Source organism: Capra hircus, chromosome 3, assembly GCF_001704415.2.
Source record: "Capra hircus breed San Clemente chromosome 3, ASM170441v1, whole genome shotgun sequence".
Lineage (NCBI taxonomy): Eukaryota > Metazoa > Chordata > Mammalia > Artiodactyla > Bovidae > Capra > Capra hircus.
This window is the reverse complement of record NC_030810.1, coordinates 108,551,683-108,574,523: the sequence shown is the minus strand read 5'-3', so window position 1 is coordinate 108,574,523 and position 22,841 is coordinate 108,551,683. Positions and strand designations below refer to the sequence as shown.

At 37.4% G+C, this 22,841-nt stretch overlaps 1 protein-coding gene across 1 annotated transcript; it reads right to left on the bottom strand.

The window, feature by feature from the left end:
• LOC102189080 (olfactory receptor 10R2-like) lies at positions 2,196-3,149 on the bottom strand. Its single transcript, XM_005677313.2, has one exon. It carries the CDS (start codon positions 3,147-3,149, stop codon positions 2,196-2,198), a length of 954 nt encoding a protein of 317 aa, XP_005677370.2.

Sequence of the window (22,841 nt, the reverse complement as noted above, 5' to 3'; positions counted from 1 at the left end):
GTAGTGAGAAGAGTATTCCTCTGTGTCCTCCATTTTCCTAACCACACATTAAGCATGAGCCAATCTGCCTACTCAGGAAGTCCTCTAGTATTTCTATGAAGGTTTCTGGACCTGCTGTGGATGTCGAGAGGTCAGCTCAGACTCATATCTGGCCTTACTCCAGCTTGTACTTGCTTCCAAAGTCCACAGTTGCTCCCAAAGTCCACAGTACCAGGCTAACTGAGGGGTAAATTTTCTGTACCTTTAGCTGCAGAAGCAATTTACCCTTTCACACAGGGCGTGTGTGACCAGCTTTGATTTTTCACCCTCCCTTTGCTCATAGGCCTCCCTCCAATGTCTGCTCCCTACCCAGACAAGAAAGGTGAAAGTGACAGCTTATGAGGGCTTATTTGCTCCTTCAGCCTGGGGAGAGGGAAGGATACATTAGACACAAATGGGATGTGCATATGGTGCCTGCTGCAGCCAAAGCCTGTGGGAAGTTGCTACAGTTCAAGTTGGTTTGTGTGCTCCAACAGGGAAGTTGGCCCCAGGTTGTGTCTTCCTCAACACAGCCAAGCTACATAGGTTCCCAGGAATGGGTGGGGAATGACCTGTACCTGCTAATGGGTTGGTGGTAGCTGCTACTTCTGGGGTTGGAACCACAGAGCCATTTTTCCCCCACCTCGGGAACTTGCCCTGGCTTTGGCAGTGACCAGTTGACCTGCATTTACCCCTTTGGTATCTCAAACTGCAATCGCAGGTAGTCCCACCTCTGGCATTCATGCTAGCTTTGGCAGTCTACCTCTGAGGCTGCAGTCCACACCATGGTTCATCCCACCTACGGCACTTGCAAAGGCAGGGTCCTTTGATCTGTGTGTGTGAAGGGACAGGGTCCCTGTGACAATGATCTCTTGCCTCTCTGGCAGGCTCAGGCTTTTCTCTGGACTCCTTCAGCTGTGTTAAATTAGCCCCCTCAGAAAATCTTCATGGCAGTCAACCCCAGTCCTCTCCCTGAAGTCCAACCCCTGAAGCCCTGAGCCTCAGCACCCAGTCCCTGTTTGCCATGACAGGCTTGCAAACAGCATCTCAGCTGGAAAGTGCTGGTCAACAACAATCCCTGTGATGAATTATCTCCATTTTGCCTTCTGAGCACCTGTTGCTGTATTCTCCTCAGAGGTTCCACAGCATCCTCTTTCCCCATCCATCTGAGGGTTTCCAAGTGTGAGGAAACTTTCCTCCTTCATGGAGCCCTCTCCGAGGCACAGGTGCTTGTTCCAAATCCTTTGTCTCTATTTTTCCATATATTTTGCCCTACTTCATTCTGTGGAGATTAGTTTGCCTTTTTGGAAGTCTGGGGTCTTCTGCCAATTTTCAGAAAGTGTACTGAAGGATTTATTTCACATGTAGATGTATTTTTGATGTAGCACATTCCCTATGTTATATAAGGAGTAGTTCAAATGGCTGGTCCGAAAAGACACCTATAAATATAATTTTTTGAGAATCTGAAGGAAATAGAAGGTCATGCAGAGATGTGTAAAGTCTTAAATTGACTTTAAGACTTAAAGTCTTAGACTGACTTTTAAGTCTGAAGAGTTTTAAGTTCTATCCAGCTTTGCATTTTACTTATGCTTACATTCATCATATCCATTAGATGCAAACAAAAACCCTGCAAAGTATAAAAGGAAAATTATATCATCCTTATATTCTATATACAAAGTTTAGATTTGGAGAACAACCATAGTTTTCTTAAAGTCATGACCTAAATAGTTTTCTAATAACTAGTACAGTAAATTTTCTCCCCATCACGTGTTCCTCTTATATCCACATTATATTCAGGCCTCAGCAACTCATTTTCAGCTGGGCATAATCTTAAACAAAAGGGACAATCAGAGATTTGTGGCTAGAAAGCCAAACATAGGGTAAGAGATAATGCTTGTTAAGATCCTTTTGAGAACTATCTCTGAAGGAAGAGTAAGAGTAGGAGAGTTGTCTTTTAGTGACAGTTGCCTTGATGAGGAAACTTTTGTCCTTAATTTGGCAAAAAGACTTGAGATGAACATACTACTAAGTCTGTTTTACATAAGAACGCTATAGCCTCACAATGTCAAAAAACTCATCCAAGGCCACAGAGTTGTAGACTAGAAACTTTCATGACTTAAACATTAGTGGTACATTTGATCCAAATACAATTTTTTCCATATTGAAAAAGAAATTAATTATAAAGTCTTAACATAATTACAAAATCTTAACCTAGCCTTCTCAATCATTTTCCTAATAGCCAGCTGTACATCTTTGTTCCTGAGGCTGTATACCATAGGGTTCAACAGTGGGGTGATGATGGTATAGGTCACTGTCACCAGCCTGTCTTTTCCTGATGTATATTTGGCTGAGGGTCGCAGGTAGACAAAGGAAGCACAGCCATAGTGGACAACAACCACAATGAGATGGGAGGCACAGGTGGAGAATGCCTTTCGTTTGCCTTCAGCTGATGAGATCTTCAGGATAGCAGAGGCGATAAATCCATAAGAGATGAAGATGAAGATCAAGGGCACAACAAGGACCAAGACCCCACCAATGAAGATGACCAGTTCATTAATGTAGGTTTCAGCATAAGCGAGGCGGATGACTGGTGAAATGTCACAAAAATAATGGTTGACCTTGTTGGAGCCACAGAAAGGGAGGCTAAAGACCAAAGTTGTTCCCAATAGAGATATTAGGAAACCACTGACAATACAAGTTACTGCCAGTTGCCCACAAACTCTCCAGCTCATGAGAATGGGGTAGTGCAAAGGCTGACAGATAGCAGCATAGCGATCATAGCCCATCACTCCCAGAAGCAGGCAATTGGTGACAGCAAAACCAAGAAAGAAGTACATCTGTGAAGCACAACTCACAAAGGACAGCGGCCTGAGCACACAGAGCAGATTGACAAGCATCTTGGGCAGAATGACTATTGTGTAGAAAGTTTCAGAGGTAGAAAGGACACAGAGAAAGAAGTACATGGGTGTGTGGAGGCTGTGATCCAAGCAGATGACTGAGATGATGATGATGTTTCCACTCAAGATGATCAAATAGAGGCAGAGAAAGACCACAAAGAGGATAAGTTGCAATTCCCCAAGACTGGAGAAACCCAGCAGGAAGAACTCAGTAACACAGGAGGAATTGGCCATGAAGAGTTGATCCCATGGAATAAAGTCAATATGATTAAGTCCAGAGTCCTTTGAAACTAGGAAATCAGGAAGATTTAATCTTCATAAGTCACCAGTCCGGTATGAAAGAGAAACAACTGGTATGCGAGAGAAAAAAGGAAACCGAAATAAAATAATAAAGCATTTTGCAATGAACTAAGCGAAATTTATCCTAAATTAATATGTGCCCACATTGCTAATTTTCTGCCAATGATTTTAGCAGAGAATTTGGGGACAAGTGTTCAAATGAAATGGACATGTACTCAAAGAAAGTCTATTCTTCTGCCGCCTAAGAAATATAGTCCCTGCTTGTAGACTTATATAATCAATCTCTGCTTAGTTTCTTGATACTCTAACCCTCAAAAAAACTTTTATCTACATTAATTGTGATTTTAAGTGGTCATAATTTTATCCATATTACTGATACATATATTCCACAAGGAATACCACCAATGTATGAAGATCTACATCCCACATGATTGTAATAGTTTCTTCATCTAGGTCAGTCAGTAATCGTTGATTTGTCCTTTGTTGCTTGTCCTTAAAACACAGAATTCTCTTTCATTACTAACAACATACCCCATTTCCATGCAGTCATTTGTTGAAATTAATTTGGCTTACAACTACCGCTACTATTTTAGAATTAGTGTATGGTTCCTCTACAGACTCCAGCATTAGATTTTTTTCAGCATTCACTGTTTTCCCACTTGGTTATATATCTTATCCTTGATATACCTGACTTGGAAACCCAACAGACTGTTGTTCCCAGGCTCCATCTCTGAATCCTTAAGCAGGAGGCTCAGATACTTTCCCTGATGATTCTGACACAGTTCTTATTGCTGGTACTGGATTACATACTTTTATTTGAAACCTTCTTATCCTCTCCAACCTATCACCCAAATCTGTTCCTTTACCTGAGTTCTATATCTCAATAACAAGTTTCCAAAGCTGCTTAGGTATCCAAGCCGTATACTTATGGGGCATATTTAGACACACAAAAATTCTCATCCTCCACATCGGATCAGTTTTTTATTGTGTGTGTGTGTGTGTGTGTAACACTTCTATGATACATTTTTTCCCCATTTTTCCAGAAGTTAACTCTTAACCTGCATTATTACAAGAGCGTTTTTTTTTTTTTAATTTATTTTAATTGGATAGACCCCAAGGAGTCCTCTTCCCATTCTGTCACCTTCATAATAGCAGTAGAGTTGTCTTTTATAGGACGAATTCTTCCCTATTAACAAAACTAAATGGCTTTCAATTATTTACAGAGTTAAAGTAATTATATTCTGTCTTTCATACTGTTTTCAAACATACCTTTCCTCTCATAACTGTCAATATACATATTCCTTCAAATGAACTTTAGCATAGAGAAAATTTGAACAATCATTTCCTTTTACATACTATCCCCTACATCTGGAAATAGTGCATATTTGAAGTGAAGTTTGTCAGTCGTGTCTGACTCTTTCCTACCCCATGGACTGTAGCTATCAGACTCCTCCATCCATGGAATTTTCCAGGCAAGAGTACTGGAGTGGATTGCCATTTCCTTCTCTAGGGGATCTTCCTGACCCGGGGATTGAACTCGGGTCTCATGCACTGCAGGAAGACTCTTTATCATCTGAGCCACCAGAGAAGTGCATATTTATTGTCATTTTATTCTTATTCTTTTAATTATGCAACCTTCTTTAAATTCTAATAGTGGAATGTACTCACTGATCCTTCCTACAACTTCTTAATTTTTCTGTATTATTTTATCTGGTCATCTTTAGCAATCATTAAAATTGTACTGGCTTTCCCATTAGTATTTTAAGCTTATCTCTGATTCCACAAATTATAACTTACCAGAGACAGAAATTGCATACCCACACATGACATATTGTCTAGTATATATTAGCCCTCAAAAACTTGTTGAAGAAACAAAGTGACCAATAACAATAACCCCAGTTTCTCTTCTAAATTATTTTGGAAAACTCCCAGGTAGATGTCATTTGATTTCAGGGATTTTCTAAACTTGTTCCCTTGCTATTAATCCCGCATACAATGTTAACCTTCTGCTTCAACATTTCATGATGAAAAATCTCTCTAAAATTGTTCTCTAAATGCAGAGGCAAATGCTTCATTAAAAATTGCTGTCATCCCCCAAACTATAATTAATTCTGCTGTATGTTACATATGATGGTTATTAAGAGTCAATGGGTTTCCCAGGTGGTGCAATGGTAAAGAATCCACCTATCAGTGCAGTAGATGCAGGAGATGCACATTCGATCTCTGGCTCAGGGAAGATCCCCAAAACAGGAAATGGCAGTCTACTACAGTATTCTTGCCTGGAGAATTCCAGGGACTGCAGAGCCTGGTGGGCTCCTGCCCATGGGATCACAAAGAGTCAGACACAACTAATCAACTGAGCATGCACACACAAGAAATTAAACCCTAAGGCTTCTCGTCACAAGAAAAATATATAATTATTAATATTTTTCTCTAGTTCTTTAAGATTTTACCTATTTGAGATGATGGGCATTCATTAAACTTGTGATAATCATTTCAAGATGTATATAAATCAGATTATTATGCTATATACCTTATATAGTGTTGTATGTCAATCATATTTCAGTAAAACTGGAAGAAAAAGTGCTGCTTTCTCATTTTCTTTCTGATTATTGGAAAGTTTTCTTCATTGTCTCACTAATTAAACTTAATTTTAATAGTGCTTTATTATTGGTCAACCCACTCCAGTATTTTTGCCTGGGAAAGCCCATGGACAGAGGAGTCTAGCAGGCTATAGTCCATGGGGTCGCAAGAGAGTCAAATGCTACTTAGCAACTGAACAACAATAATTGATCTCAAAATACTCTACAAACAGCAAAATGTCTGGGTTTTGTTCTTTTGCTTAGACAAAGATCTAGTAAAATTTTGAAATGGAACTTTTGAATCACCTCATCTGTTGTTTATTTTTGTTGGTTTTAGTCATTAAGTCTTGTCTCTTTTGCAACCACATGAACTGTAGTTCACCAGGTTCCTCCATCCATGAGATTTCCCATGCAAGCATACTGGTATGGGTTGCCATTTCCTTCTCCAGGGGAACTTCCCAACCTAGGTATCAAACCCACATCTCCCGCATTGACCACCATGGAAGCCTTATCTGTAAACTTTATAAACAAAAAGTACACACTGTGCTTTTGACCAGAACAAATACTCCTGTATTATTCCTCCTGGGATATAATCTCTACCTTTCCAACTTCCTGGTCTTCTTTCTTTAAGTATTTTCTCTTTTATAAGATCATCCTCAGAAAGAACAGTGACTAGCTATTCAAAGAAAGACGGAGCTTCTGAAAGGAAAGAAAATCCACATTATTCAATGGTTATTCCATGACCCTCCCTGCCAACCGCTTCAACATATCACATAATTTTTCAAACTCATCCTCAGAACTTGTGCGGCAGCTGAAGTTGGAAAAGAAATTTATTTTGGAAAATGTTGGCTGTACTTAATCCAGTCTGGGATATTGTATACTATATTGATATTGGTAAATAGGAAAAATGCTTTAAATGTAGCTATTGATTTATTCGTTTGACAAATATTTATGGAGTTTCTGTAACATGTCAGGTACTATCCTAAGAACTGTGGGTAAATAAAAGAAGTGACAAGTTCCTTGGTTACGAGAAGCTTATAGTCTATTGGAGATGAGACATTTACACAAAGTAGAACATGAAGCACCATGAAACGAATATGGGAATTCTGAAGGGGGAAAAGCTTTGCTACTTACAGAGTCTGGGATCTGAGATAGCTGCATGGCAGAGAGATGACAGTTGAAATGAGTTAGGGAATTTATTTTGAACTTGGATGTGCAGACTTGGACAGGAAAGAAAATAAAGGCCCTTCAGATCACTACATTACATTATATATTTTACAAAAGAACCATAGGGAGGCTGCTGCCACAGTCCTTGGGGTATGCAAGCGAACAAGTGGTATGGCTGGGTTTTGTTTTGTTTTTTTAATTTGGAAAGGGGGATATTTTGTGTTCAAAGAAACCTTGGGAAAAAATGAAAAGATGGAAAAGAACACATAGGATAATTAAACTGCCTTCCCAAAAAGTAGAAAAAGAAAGCTGATTTTTCATTATTTTGTTTCATCACCTACACAGTAAAGCCAATTTCTTAAGTTGATTAAAAAGGCAACTAATTTTATCTTCTATCAACATTTGCAACCTAAATCTTAATAACAGAATTTGCATTAAAATGCACACAGTTTTCCAAACATGCTTTTATATTTCAAGACTTCATAGAAAGGGAAAGAGGGAAATCTCAGCCTTGAATATCTTTTAATTTTCATCTGTGGCTCACTCATTCTTCATGCTTTTTACAAGCACCAGTTATTAAACTTTCTCTAGTCTGTCTAGGGAGAATTTGTTGTTTCTAGTGTATCTAAAGCTTAGTATATTTAGAGGTTGTTTCATGTGTCTTTATTTTCTCCTGATTATCTCTCCAATAGACTAGACAACCTCAATGATGAATTCCACAACATATGCCTTCTGTGTCATCAAAACATAATCTATATGTAAATATATGGAATATGTGAAATACAAAGACGATGAATAAATAGTTCATTAGTGAATTATTGATAATAATGATCTCAGCTTACTTTATAGCAACTTGGCCCCCTTTGTACCATCATGTGCCTCCTAGGTAAAATTACTTTGTGTTTCCATATGTTCCATATTCCACTTAAATTTGTCATCTTTCTTTCTTATATTGCATAAAATATGAAAAATTTCATGAAAAAATTCAAAACTTATCCTGCAGCCTTACTTTCTTCTTACTGTGGTCTTTACTTTTATCCTTACATTTTTCAGCATCCAATTGCCCCATTGATAATTTGACCAGTTTTTTATTTTCCAATACTAACAACTAGGGGGAAACAGATCAGTAGCTCCATGAAAAACACTACTGTTTAAAAAGTTTGATATAAAGATAAATGACGAGATTGTCACTGCTCTTCTCAATAAGAAAATAAAACTCCCTAAATAAAAATAAAATGTTCATATTGTTTCAAATGAGAATTTAATTCCCAGTGACATACTGATGTCTTTACTCTCAGACACATCTTGGAATCTTCTATTAAACTTTCTGGTGAAATTTGCCAAAATTATCTTCCCCATCATAATGTCCCAGGGCTCTTCTTCCATTTCCTGCAAACTCTAGACCAGTATAAGAGAGCTATATACATTGTTCAACACAAAAATTCCACCTGTGCCTTGGATAGTTTAGGTGTGTCCCCAGTGAGTATGACAATGGTCTTTCCTTTTTACATCAAGAATGACCTCAATGCGTTGTTTGTTATTGAGATCTCTATCTCCATAAGGAGCTAATTACCACATTCTGTCCAATACTTGTCCATAATATCCCCAGTTAGCAAGTAGAACTATAGTAATACACTATGAGAATTAGTTGGTCAAAGAGAAGGCCCTTTCTAACACATTGTGGCATTAATTGGTTACCTCATAGAAATTCTCTGTGGACTTATTAGAGCGTTAAAATTTTCTTGGTCTTATTTGTTAAAACAAACATAGTAGAACTACTTCCTGTGAGTATCCCTACCTAATGGCTAAATTTTTGTACTCAAGCTTGCAAAAAATATTCACTTCATATTCTCCTTTCTGAAAGTTAGAAGGGGAAGAAAGACACAAAGAATAGAGACTATATTAGAATATCAGAGGCAACATAAGTCTGTCAGGCACATAGGAAAACAATCTTTTTCCTGGAATATAATGTGACCATGATTGATACTTGTTCAATAAAGAAAGAAAGAACATTCGGGTTGTAGACTAAAATGTTACAGTGCCTGTTACAGATGTTAGCTGAGACTTCTCCCTTAGTAGGATTACCTTCGATTTTCATACTGCATATTTATTCCCTCTGCCAGTGAGTTCATATACTCTGGGCTAGAAATGGGAAAATATTGTACTAGATACTCAAAGATGTCTCTCTTAGGGACTCATGTGACCCAATGTTTTATAAGTTACATTAGAGATGCTACAGGGATGGAAAAGGAGGAGGCAATTCCAAGGTATTAAATAAGAATTTGATGACTAGGATTTAGTGACTTTACTGTCTTTCAATTATGTCATAGATTGTGACCATGGCTAGATTTTCAGGAAATCCTTTAGTGAAAAAATTCATCAGCAGTCTATCTGGATAGGCCTAATCTGGATAGGCCAAATGACTACTTAAATCAATAGATTATAGCAAACATGATGGCATAGTGGTTTACAAACTTTGATCTCTAAATTCTGCCAGTTTCTACTTCCTAACTCGGAATATCAACTTTTGTTCCCTAAACAGCACTTTTTAAATTGAAACACAGCTGATATTAGCTTAGTTTCAAGTACATAACATAGTGATTTATTTTTTTCATGGATTATACTCCCTTTATGATTATCGTTAAAATATTGGCTATATTCCCTCTGTTTACAACATAAACTGGTGGTAAAGAATCTGCCCACAATGCAGGAGACTTGGGTTTGATCCCTGGGTCAGGAAGATCCCCTGGAGAAGTAAATGTCAATTCACTCCAGTATTTTTGCCTGGATAATTTCATGAATAGAGGAGCCTAGCAGGTTGTAGTCCATGGGGTCACTGCTGCTACTGCTGCTGCTGCTGCTGCTGCTGCTGCTGCTGCTAAGCCACTTCAGTTGTGTCCGACTCTGTGCGACCCCATAGATAGCAGCCCACTAGGCTCCCCTGTCCCTGGGATTCACAGAGTTGGACACAACTGAGCAACTAACTCGCACACACACCACATATATATGTATATACTGGCAGTGTATATATATATACATATATATATATATATATATACTGGCAGTGTATATATATATACATATATATATATATACATATATATATATATTCCACTGAATTTGGGTAGGCCAAATGACTACTTAAATCAATAGATTATAGCAAACGTGATGGCACAGTGGTTTACAAACTTTGATCTCTAGAGTCTGCCAGTTTCTCTCTCTCTCTCTTATACTGTATATATACTGACAGTTTATTTGTGTTATACATAGTAAATTATCTCTTAATCTTCTATCTCCATCTTTCCCATTCCACCTTCCCTCCTCTATTGATATCTACCGGATTATTCACTATATCTGTGAATTCTTTTATTTTTTTTTCAGACTCTGCATATAAACACAGCATACTATATTTGTCTTTGTCTAATTTCATTAAGTATGCCTTCCAAGTTCATTCAAATTATTGCAAATGGCAAAATTTCATTCTTTTCATGACTGAGTAACATTCCATTGTATATGTGTGTGTATATATGTGTATATATTCACTCAGTAATAGTGAATCTCTAGAGAAAGAGATTCTATACCTTGGCTATTGTAAATAAAGCTACTATGAACATTAAGGTGCATGTATATTTTTTAATTACTGCTTTCATTTACTTTAGATATATGTCAAGTGGAATTGCTAGATCATGTGGTAGTTCTATTTTGTTTTTTTTGATGAAACCCAACTGTTTTCCATAGTGGCTGTACTAGTTCAGATTCTCATAAACAGTGTGCTAGGTTTCTCTTTTTCCCTTATACTTGCCAACATTTGTTGTTCATAGACTTTTTGATGATAGTAATTCTTACATTGTGGTTTTGATTTGCATCTCTCTATTGGTGATATTGAGCATACTTCCATGTGTCTTTCATCTGTATGTCTTTGGAAAACTGTCTATTCAGAACAGCGACTCATTTTTTAATCTTTTTTATATTGAGTTGTATGAGCTGTTTATACATTTTGAATATTAACACCTTACCAGTCACATCATTTGCATATACTTCCTCCTATTCAGCAGGAAAACATTTTGTCACTGGTTTCCCTTTCTGTGCAAAATCTTTTATGTTTAATTGGGTCCATTTGCTGATTTTTGCTTTTGTTCCATATGGTGTAGGAGACATCCCCCCCCTCCAAAAAAAATGCTATGATTTCTGTCATAACATATTCTGCTTATATTATTTTTAGTTTTTATTAATTAGAGGATAATTGTTTTTCAGTAGTGTGTTGGCCTCTGCCACACATCAACATGAGTCAGTCACAGGTATATGTATGTCCTCTCCCTCCTGAAACCCCTCCTCTTTCCCGCCACATCCCACCCCTCGAGCTTATCACAGAGCACTGAGCTGAGCTCACTATGTTACACAGCAAATTCCCATTTGTTATTTATTTTGTATATGGTAATGTATATGTTTCCATGTATTCTCTCAGTTCGTCCCACCTTTTCCTTCCCCCACTGTGTCAAGTCTGTTCTCTATCTCTGCATCTCCATTCAGTTTAGTTCAGTTCAGTCGTTCAGTCATGTCCAACTCTTTGCAACCCCACGAATCGCAGCACACCAGACCTCACTGTCCATCACCAACTCCCAGAGTTCACACAGACTCACATCCATCGAGTCAGTGATGATATCCAGCCATCTCATCCTCTGTTGTCCCCTTCTCCACCTGCCCCCAATCCCTCCCAGCATCAGAGTCTTTTCCAATGAGTCAACTCTTCGCATGAGGTGACCAAAGTATTGGAGTTTCAGCTTTAGCATCAGTCCTTCCAAAGAAATCCCAGGGCTGATCTCCTTCAGAATGGACTGGTTGGATCTCCTTGCAGTCCAAGGGACTCTCAAGAGTCTTCTCCAACACCACAGTTCAAAAGCATCAATTCTTTGGAGCTCAGCTTTCTTCACAGTCCAACTATCACATCCATACATGACTACTGGAAAAACAATAGCCTTGACTAGACAGATCTTCGTTGGCAAAATAATGTCTCTGCTTTTGAATATGCTGTCTAGGTTGGTCATAACTTTTCTTCCAAGGAGTAAGCATCTTTTAATTTAATGGCTGCAATCACAATCTGCAGTGATTTTGGAGCCCCCCAAAATAATGTTTGACACTGTTTCCACTGTTTCACCATCAATTTCCCATGAAGTGATGGCACCAGATGCCATGACCTTCATTTTCTGAATGTTGAGCTTTGAACCAACTTTTTCACTCTCCTCTTTCACTTTCATCAAGAGGCTTTTTAGCTCTTCTTCACAAGGGTGGTGTCATCTGCATATCTGAGCTTATTGAGATTTCTCCTGGCAGTCTTGATTCTAGCTTGTGCTTCTTCCAGCCCAGCGTTTCTCATGATGTACTCTGCGTGGAAGTTAAATTAGTAGGGTGACAATATACAGCCTTGATGTACTCCTTTTCTTATTTGGAAGCAGTCTGTTGTTCCATGTCCAGTTCTAACTGTTGCTTCCTGACCTGCATGTAGGCTTCTCAAGAGGCATGTCAGGTGGTCTGGTATTCCCATCTCTTGAAGAATTTTCCACAGTTTATTGTGATCCACACAGTCAAAGCCTTTGGCGTAGTCAATAAAGCAGAAATAGGGTTTTTTCTGGAACTCTTTTGCATTTTTGATGATCCAGAAGATGATGGCAATTTGATCTCTGGTTCCTCTGCCTTTTCTAAAACCAGCTTGAACATCTGGAAGTTGACGGTTCACATATTGCTGAAGCCTGGCTTGGAGAATTTTGAGCATTACTAGCGTGTGAGATGAGTGGAATTGTGTGATAGTTTGAGCATTCTTTGGCATTGCCTTTCTTTGGGATTGGAATGAAAACTGACCTTTTCCAGTCCTGTGGCCAATGCTGAGTTTTCCAAATTTGCTGGCATATTGAGTGCAGCACTTTCACAGCATCATCTTTTAGGATTTGAAATAGGTAAACTGGAATTCCATCACCTCCACTAGCTTTGTTCATAGTGATGCTTTCTAAGGCCCACTTGACTTCACATTCCAGAATGTCTGGCTCTAGGTGAGTGATCATACCATCATGATTATCTTGGTCGTGAAGATCTTTTTTGTACAGTTCTTCTGTGTATTCTTGTCAGCTCTTCTTAATATCTTCTGCTTCTGTTAGGTCCATACCATTTCTGTCCTTTATCAAGCCCTTCTTTGCATGAAATGTTCCCTTGGTATCTCTAATTTTCTTGAAGAGATCTCTAGTCTTTCCCATTCTGTTGTTTTCCTCGATTTCTTTGCGTTGATCGCCGAGGAAGGCTTTCTTAACTCTCTTTGCTATTCTTTAGACCTCTGCATTCAGATGCGTATATCTTTCCTTTTCTCCTTTGCTTTTCACTTCTCTTCTTTTCACAGCTATTTGTAAGGCCTCCTCAGACAGCCATTTTTCTTATTTGCATTTATTTTCCATGGGGATGGTCTTGATCCCTGTCTCCTGTGCAATATCACAAACCTCCGTCCATAGTTCATCAGGCACCCTATCTATCAGATCTAGTCCCTTAAATCTATTTCTTACTTCCATTCCTGAAAATAGGTTCATCAATACCATCTTTCTAAATTCTATACACATGTGCTAATGTGCAATATTTGTCTTTCTCCTTCTGACTTACTTCATTCTGTATAATAGGCTTCATCCACCTCATTAGGACTGATTCAAATGCATTTGTTTTATTGCTGGGTAATATATCATTATATATGTGTACCACAATTTTTATATCCATTCATCTGTTGATGGAGATCTAGGTTGCTTCCATGTCCTAGTTATTGTAAAAAGTGATCAAAAACATTGGGGTACATGTGTCTCTTTCAGTTATGGTTTTCTCAGCTTATATGCCCAGTAGTGGGACTGTTGAGTCATATGGTAGTTCTGTTTATTTAATTTATCTGCAGAGTATATCATGCAAAGTGTGGGGCTAGATGAAGCATAAACTGGAGTCAAGATTGCCAGGAGAAATATCAACAACCTCAAATATGCAGATCACACCACATTAATGGTAGAAAGCAAACAGAAACTAAAGAGCCTCCTGATGAAGGTGAAAGAGGAGAGTGAGAAAACTGGCTTAAAACTTAGCATTTAAAAAACTAAGATAGTAGCATGTGGTCCCATCACTTCATGACAAATGATGAGGAAGCAATAGAAACAGTGACAGATTTCATTTTCTTGGGTTTCAAAGTCACGACAGAAAGTGACTGCAGCCATTGAATTAAAAGATGCTTGCTCCTTGAAAGAAAAGCTATGCAAACCTATAGAGCATATTAAACAACAAAGACATCACTTTGCTGACAGAAATCCATATGGTTAAAGCTATGGCTTTTCCAGTAGTCATGTATGGACAAGAGAGCTGCACCATAAAGAAGGCTGAGTGCCGAAGAATTGATACTTTCAAACTGTGGTGCTGGAGAATATTCTTGAGAGTCCTTTAGACAGCAAGGAGATCAAACCAGTCAATCCTAAAAGAAATCAGTCCTGAATATTCATTGGAAGGACTGATGCTGAAGCTAAAGCTCCAATACTTTGGCCATCTGATGGGAAGAAGTGACTCATTGGAAAAGACCCTGATGCTGCGATAGATTGAGAGCAAGAGAAGAGGGCAAAGAGGATGAAATTGTTGGATGGCATCACTGACTCAATGCACATGAGCTTGAGCAAACTCAGGGAGATAGTGAAGGACAGGGAAGCCTGGCATGCTGCAGTTCATAGGGTCACAAAGAATCAGACATGACTTTATGACTGAACAACAAAAAATGTTAGTTCTATTCCTAGTTTTTTGAAGACTCTCCATTCTGTTCTCCATAGTGGCTGTATCAATTTATATTCTCATTAACAGCACAAGAAGGTTTGCTGTTCTCCATACCTTCTCCAGCATTTGTTGTTTGTAGCTTTTTTAAATGATGGCCATTATGACCAGTGTGAAGTGATACTTCATTGTTGTTTTGATTTGTATCTAATAATGAGCCATGTTCAGCATCTTCTCATGTATTTGCTGGCCATCTCTATGTCCACTTTGGAGAAATGTCTTGTTTAGGTCTTCCAAATATTTCTTAATTGGGTTGTTTGTTGTTCAATTCAATTAATGAGCTCAAGGAGCTCATTGAATGTCATGAGTTACTTGAATATTTTGGAGATTAATCCTGTCAGTTGTTTACTTTGCAATTATTTTCTCCCATTCTGAGAGTTGCCTTTTAATCTTGTTTATTTTTTCCTTTGCTTTGCAAAAGCTGTTACATTTGATTAAGTCTCATTTGTTTACTTTTGTTTTTATTTTCATTACTGTAGAAGGCAAGTCAAAGAGGATCTTGCTGTGATGTACTGCCTATGTTTTCCCCTAAGAGCTCTATAGTTTCTGGCCTTACATTTAAAGCTTTAATCCATTTTGAGTTTATTTTTGTGTATGGTGTCAGAAAGTGTTCTTGTTTTATTGTTTCACATTTTTCCTTTTGTTCCCTATGGAAGAGAATGAGGTAGGAGACAGATCAAAAAAAAAAAAAAAAGAGAGAATTGCTATGATTTCTGTCAAAGCATGTCTTGATTTTTTTTTCTAGAAGTTTTATAGCTTCCAGTCTTACATTTAGGTTTTTAATCAATTTTGAATTTATTTTCGTATGGTGCAAGAAAATGTTCTAATCTTTTCCTTTAACATGTAGCTAGTTTTCCACTTTCCTCAAAACTATTAATTGAAGAGACTGTCTTTTCTCCAGTACATATTCTTGCTTTGTGTGTTATAGATTAACTTATCATAGGTATATGGGTATATTTCAAAACAGCACATACTGTTTTGATGACTATAACTTTGTAATATCATCTAAAATCAGGAGTGTGATACCTCCAGATTTACTTTTTCATCTCAAAATTACTTTGGCTATTTAAGGTCTTTTATGGGTCCACATAAATTTTAGGATTATTTGTTCTACTTCTGTGAAAGTATTTTGGTAAGAGTTGTACTGACTCTGTATATTGCTTTCAGTAGTAAGAACATTTTAACAATATTAATTCTTCTAATCTATAAACACAGGATATATTTTCATTTCTCTGTAGCATCTTCAATTCCCTTCATTGTTTTATAGTATTCTGAGTACAGGTCTTTCACATCTTGGTTAAATTTATGTCTAGGTATTTTATTCTTTTTGATGTGATTTTAAATGGAATTGTTTTCTTGCTTTTCCCTTCTGACAGTTCATTATTGGTGTATATAAAAACAACAGATTTCAATGAGTTAATCTTGTATCCTGCACCTTTACTAAATTTGTTTATTAGGTCTAATATTTTTATGGAGACTTTAGCATTTCCTATATTTAGTATTATGTCAACTGCAAATAGTGACATTTTATCTGTCTTCTAATTTGGATGACTTTTATTCCTTATTATTGTTTGCTGTGGCTACAACTTTCAACATTATGTTAAATAGAAGTGTTAAGAATGGATATGCTTCTATTGTTCCTGACTTAGGAGAAAAAGCTTTCAGCTTTTCACAATTGAGTATCATGTTAGCTTTAGGTTTGTTATAAATGGGTTTTATAGTGTTAAGATATACTATCTCTATACCAATATTGATGAGAGTTTTTATCATGAATAAATTTTTTTTCCAATTCTTTTTCTGCATCTACTGAGATCAACGTATGATTTTTGTCCTTTAGTTTTTTTAACATGGTGTATGACATTGACAAATTTGCAGATATTGAACCATCCTTGTGTCTCTGGAATAAATCCCACTTGATCATGGTGTACGAGTCAGTTTATATATTTTTGAATTAGGTTTACTAAATTTTATTGGGGATTTTTGTCTCTACATTCATCAGAGATATTGGCCTATAATTTTATTTATTTCTGGTTTTGGTATCAGGGTAATGGGTGGTGTTGAATAATATATAAAGTTGGGGGTATTTCCACCTCTTCAATTTGAGGGAATAATCTGATAATAAACATTAATTCTTCTTTATGTGTTTGAATTTGCCCTGTGAATTTATCCTGTCCTGGACTTCTGTTTGCTGGGAGGTTTTGTTTCTTTTTAAAATTACAAATTTAATTTTATTTCTAATGGTAAGTTTGTTTAGACTGTATATTTCTTTCTTAGTCAGTATTAAGAAATGTATATTTCTAGAAATTCATCCAGTTCTTCTAGGTTAGCACATTTGATGGCATGTAATTGTTTGTGGTAGTCTCATGATTTTTTTTTCATATCTCTGTGCTATTGGTTGCTATTTCTCTTATTTCATCTTTGATTTTATCTTAATCTTTTCTCTTTTTAGTTATTGAGCTTCAAGTGTGAATTTTTTGTAATTGTTTCAAAAAAAACAGTTTTTGTTTCATTTATCATTTTTATTTGTCTCTAATTTATTTTCTCTCTCTCTTTATTTTCCCTCATTCTACTGACTAACTATGGCTTTGCTTGTTCTTCTAATTCCTTTAAATGGTATGTTACATAGTGCTTTTTTGATATTGACATTCTTTCTTGAGGTAGGCCTGTATCACTATAAACTTTCCTCGTAAAATTGCTTTTGTCGCATCTCTGAGATTTTGGAAGGTATGTTTTATTTTCATTTGTCTTGAGACATTTCTGAGTTCTTATTTGAAGAAAAAAGTAATTTTTCACTGATTTTTCAGTAACATGTTGTTTTGTCTCTGCATGTTTTTGTTTTTTTCTCATTTTTCTTACCATAATTTATTTCTAGTATCATACTGTTATGACAAGAAAAAAAAATGCTTGCTATAATTTCTGTTCTCTTAAATTGGTTAAGACTTGTATTGTGGTAGTATTTTATCTATCCTGGAGAATGTTCCCTGTGCACTTGGTGGGGAGGGGGAAACTATATATATGTTGATGTTTTTTGGATAAAACAGCCTGTATACTTCTATAATATTAAATTGATTTGGCATAAATAAGGGCATGGGCTGATGCTATCCAAGCACCAGTCAGAATTCTGGACCACTTCTGACCCTCTGCTCCCATGGATACCAATAATTGTTGCCAGCACTCAGTTTGAATCTTGGGCTTATTTGAGCAGACTCTGTCCCCTGAAACTGTGGACACTCCCCTGCTGCACCACCTTCACCCTAGTGGGAGCTGTGTCACAGAGAAAGAGGGACCAGAAAGGGGCTAGAGTGAGCACCAGGATGGTTGTGGAAAGCTGGCCACAGTTCTGGGCAGTTTCAATCTGTTTCTTCCACCTTGTTTGATGTGTAAGCAAGCATGTGCACGTACTTCATGAGTAGGGCCTAGGTTCTACAGCCCTGCTGTCAGTCCCACTGCTTTTCAAACCAGCTAATGACCTATACGTTCTGGTATCAGACCTCAAGAAAATGGCAAGCAATATATGGTTTCAACTGCTTGATCTATGTCTGTGTAATTTCCCTCCTTTCCTCTGTCTGCTCTCAGAGGTGCATGGCCCAACCTGATGGCTCTTTCTTATAGTCTTAGTTATATGAGTCTTTCCACTAGTCTACAGTTTGTTTTCACTGAGAATTGTTCCACATGAACCTGTTTTTTTTAATGCATGGGTGGAGCAAAGTGAACTTGTTGTCCTGCTCTGTCATCTCCTTTCTAAATTTTTATTTATTCATTTAATTTTTAATTGGATAATAATTGATTTACAATGTTCTGTTGCTTTCTGCCATAAAACATGAATCAGTCATAACTATATATATATAGTTGTGCACATATATCCCCCCTCCCTCTTGAGCCTCCCTCTCACTTCCCCATCCCACCCTTCTAGGTCAACACAGAGTGCCAAGTTTGGCTCCCTGTGTTATAGAGCAGCTTCCCAATGGTGGCTCAGATGGCTAAGAATCTGCTTGCAATGCAGGAGACCTGGGTTCAGGTCCTGGGTCAAGAAGGTCCCCAGAGAAGAGAATGGATACCCAGTCCAGTATTCTTACCTGGAGAATTCTGTGGAGAGAAGACCCTGGTGGGCTATGGCCCACGGGGTTGCAAGGAGTTGGACATGACTGAATGACTAACATATTAGTTATCTATTTTATGCATGGTGGTGTATATATTTCAATGCTACCTTCTCAGTTCATCCCACCCTCTTCTTGCCCCTCTATATCCAAGTCTATTCTCTTTGTCTCTGTATCCATTCCTTCCTTACAAATAGGTTTATCAATACCATTTTTAAGGTTTCATATATATGCACATTAATATACTATATTTGTTTTCTTTGACTTACTTCACTCTGTGTAACAGACTTTAGGTTCATCCACCTCACTATCAATGACTGAAATTCACTCCTTTTTATGGCTAATATTCTGTTGTATAAAAGTACCACAGCTTTGTCATCTCTTCATCTGTCTATGGACATCTAGGTTGCTTCCATGTCCTGGCTATTGTAAATAGTGTTGTGATGAACATTGAGGTACTTGTGTCTTTTTCAATTATGGTTTCTCAGGGTATATGCCCAGTAGTAGGCTTGCTGGGTCATACAGTAGTAGCTTTAATCTTAGTTTTTTAAGGAATCTCCATATTGTTCTCCATAGTGGCTCTATCACTAGACATTCCCATGAACAGTGCAAGAGGGTTCTCTTTTCTCTAAATCCTCTCCAAAAATTATTGTTTGCAGATTTTTTGATGATGGCCATCCCTGGGTGGGGAAGACCCTCTGGAGGAGGGAATGGGAACTCACTCCAGTATTCTTGCCTGGAGAATCCCATGGACAGAGGAACACAATGGGCTATAGTCTACAGGGTTACAAAGAGTCAGACACAACTGAACTGACTTAGCATTGCACATTCTGACTGGTATAGGTGATACCTCCTTGTAGTTTTGATTTACAGTTCTCTCATAATTAGTGATGCTGAGCATCTTTTCCTTTTTTTTTTTTTTTTTTGCCATCTGTATGTCCTCTTTGAAGAAATATCTGTTTAGGTCTTCTGCCCATTTTCTGATTGGGTTATTTGTTTCTCTGGTATTGAGCTGCATGAGCTGCTTAGATATTTTGGAGATTAATCCTTTGTAAGTTTCTTTGTTTGCAATTATTTTCTCCCATTCTGAGAGTTGTCTTCTCATCTTGTTTATTGTTTCCTTTGCTGTACAAAAGCTTTGAGTTTTAATTAGGCCTCATTTGCTCATTTTTATTTCCATTACTCCTGGAATAGAATCAAAGAGGATCTTGCTGAGATTTATGTCAAAAAGTGTACTGTCCATGTTTTCCTCTAAGATCTTTATAGTTTCTGGCCTTACATTTAGCTCTTTAATCCATTTTGAGTTTATTTTTGTGTATAATATTAGGAAGGGTTTTAGTTTCATTCTTTCACACTTAGCAGTCCATTTTTCTCAGCATCACTTATTGAAGAGGCTCCTCATTGTAAACTCTTGCCTCCTTTGTTAAAGATAACTTTCTGATAGGTGCACAGGTTTATCTCTGGGCTTTCTACTTCTTTGCTATCTTGATCTCCTTCTCTGGGCACCATATTTTGAGCAAGCCCAAGCAGGCTTATAAAACCCGTGTGGTAAGAAACCAAGACTGAACAGCCCCAAATTTCCACACAATCAGCATTTAATGTGAACTAACCAGCCACATAAGTGAGCAATTTTGTAAATGACCCTTCAGCCAACGTTGGGCCAACCAAGGTGACCTCACAAAGAGTAGATACAAGTTGTCACACGAAGGCCTGCCAAAACTGTGGATTTGTGTGTAAAATAAATAACTGTTGTTATCTTAGCTAAACTTCTGGCTAGTTTTCTAAATGGTAATAAATAGCTAAAACAGAATTTGGTATGTAAATTCAAGGTGATATTATAACTTAAACTTTAAAATATGGCATTGAGTTTGCAGTGGATGGTAGGAAAATCTGTAATTGCTTTAGGTATCTGTCACTGAAAGGAGTAAGAACCTTGAGACAACCGATGGCAAGCCGTTGAAGGACAGAGAGGAAACGGTTATATAGTTTGACACAAAATGGGCTTCCCAGGAGGCTCAGTGATAAATGCCAAGCAGGAGACACAGATTTGATCCCTGAGTCATGAAGATCCCCTGGAGAGGAAACAGTAACCTACACCAGTATTCTTGCCTGGGATATCCCATGAACAGAGGAGCTTGGAAGGCTCAGTCCATGGGGTTGCAAAGAGTAGAAACAAAACAGCAATCAAACAAAAAAAAGTGGGGGGCATTTGTGTGCTTTCTTGGAAAGTTTGCTTTGTTATGGCTTGGAATACAGAAAAAATATTTAGTGAACTCATGAGAAATTTCTAGTAAGGTGAAAGAAAGTGCCAGGCTTGAAAATGAAACGTTTCCTCATACTATCCCTAATCTCTCCAGCAAAGATTCTGAAAATAAAAAATGGCTTCAAGGGAAAGATCAGATTCAAGTTACTTCAGGAAACTATTGCCTCAGAGTAAAGACCTGAAGAGTGTCACTGTAAGACTGTAAGATTTTCTGTTAGAGTTGAGAAATACTGAAGTCTATGCCCAGTAAGTTTTGACTTTTAGTCCCAGATTATCTGAAATAGAAATTTATAATAATTCCCTTTTTCACAGGAATCCAAATGTATGGTTTATTCTTTGAGTGATGTTATTTGTATTAAGAATGGATTTATGCATATGCCTTCATGTTACCTCACTCCATCCCATTGTGAACAAAGGCATGATTTGCTGTAATTACCAAAAAATAATGTGGTCAAGGAGTCTATTGAACAGGGCTATTGAAGCTATTGAACAGAGCTAAGCAAAATTACTCCCATAAAAGTAAAATAGAATTCTGAGATCTTGCTGGGTTAGATTTTCCACCCTTCTGCGGAAGGAAAAAAATCCTTTATATTTCATCTCAGAATCATTTCAATGAAAGAATATTGAAGAAAACCAAACAGTGTTGACAATGTTGTATTTATATAAAATCTGTGGCCTTCAGGAAATTCAAATTCATTATGCTAAACATGACCTTGTCTACACTGTTCCTCATATAATGCTTGGAACCAAAGGGATGTTTGTAGAATAGCCTTGCCTATTTTGCCATCTTTTGCTGCCAAACGTGCTCAGCTTCCTTCACGTCCAATCTTGGTGAATGTCAGCTCATCCACACAGGCAGCCATGCACCTAAAAGTGGTTCCATCATTCCTTTTTAATATTATTCCAAGAAGAAGCAGCACGTGCAAAACCATGGCAGGACACAGAATAGTGTCACTTTGAGGACCAGTAAATGATACACTAATTTCAAAGTTCGTGATGAGGCACATCTGAGAAGTGGATAGTAATAATGTTAGAAATAATAATGCCACAGAAGCAGGCAGGGATTAGGTGATAAATCCTTGCTAACAGGGAATTCTTGATGTCATCCTCTGTGGAAAGTGGAGTCACTGAAGGAATTTTCCATGGATTTTCTGGTCATTAGAAAAATCATGTTCTTCATTCTATTAATATTAACTCAGCTCCTTTGTTTAGATTACTTGAGATACTTCATCAGTTATTCAGTGTTAGTAGCTGCCTTGAAGAGAATAAATAGGTATCGCGTTCAGGGTATAAATTTGGGGGTTATGATAGGATAATATTAAAACAGCATAAACATACATAGGAAGGAAACTCCATAGTAAGCTTCCAATCTCAAAGGAAAGGACAAAACAACCTCAGGTAAAAGCAAAGCCATTTCAATATGCAGATTGAGCTGGGAGGGAAAGAATCAGGAAACAAAAGGGGGCACTAAAGTTTGTGGTAGAATGAAAGGGACCAAGGTTACCTGTTTTCTTCAGGAAAGGGAGAACTGATAACAGGAGGGGTAAGAATAGTTATTTTTTCTTCCATTCTTTGAACTAGATAGCTTGGGTGTATCTTTGCTCTCATTAACTGATATATTTGTTTTTGAATGATTAATCTTTACAGGAATGAAATAAAATGAAATTTATTCTAGAAATGAATTATATTT

Coding starts and splice junctions, on each gene's coding strand:
- LOC102189080 (XM_005677313.2), bottom strand. CDS start 3,149: ATGGCCAATTCCTCCTGTGTTACTGAGTTCTTCCTGCTGGGTTTCTCC.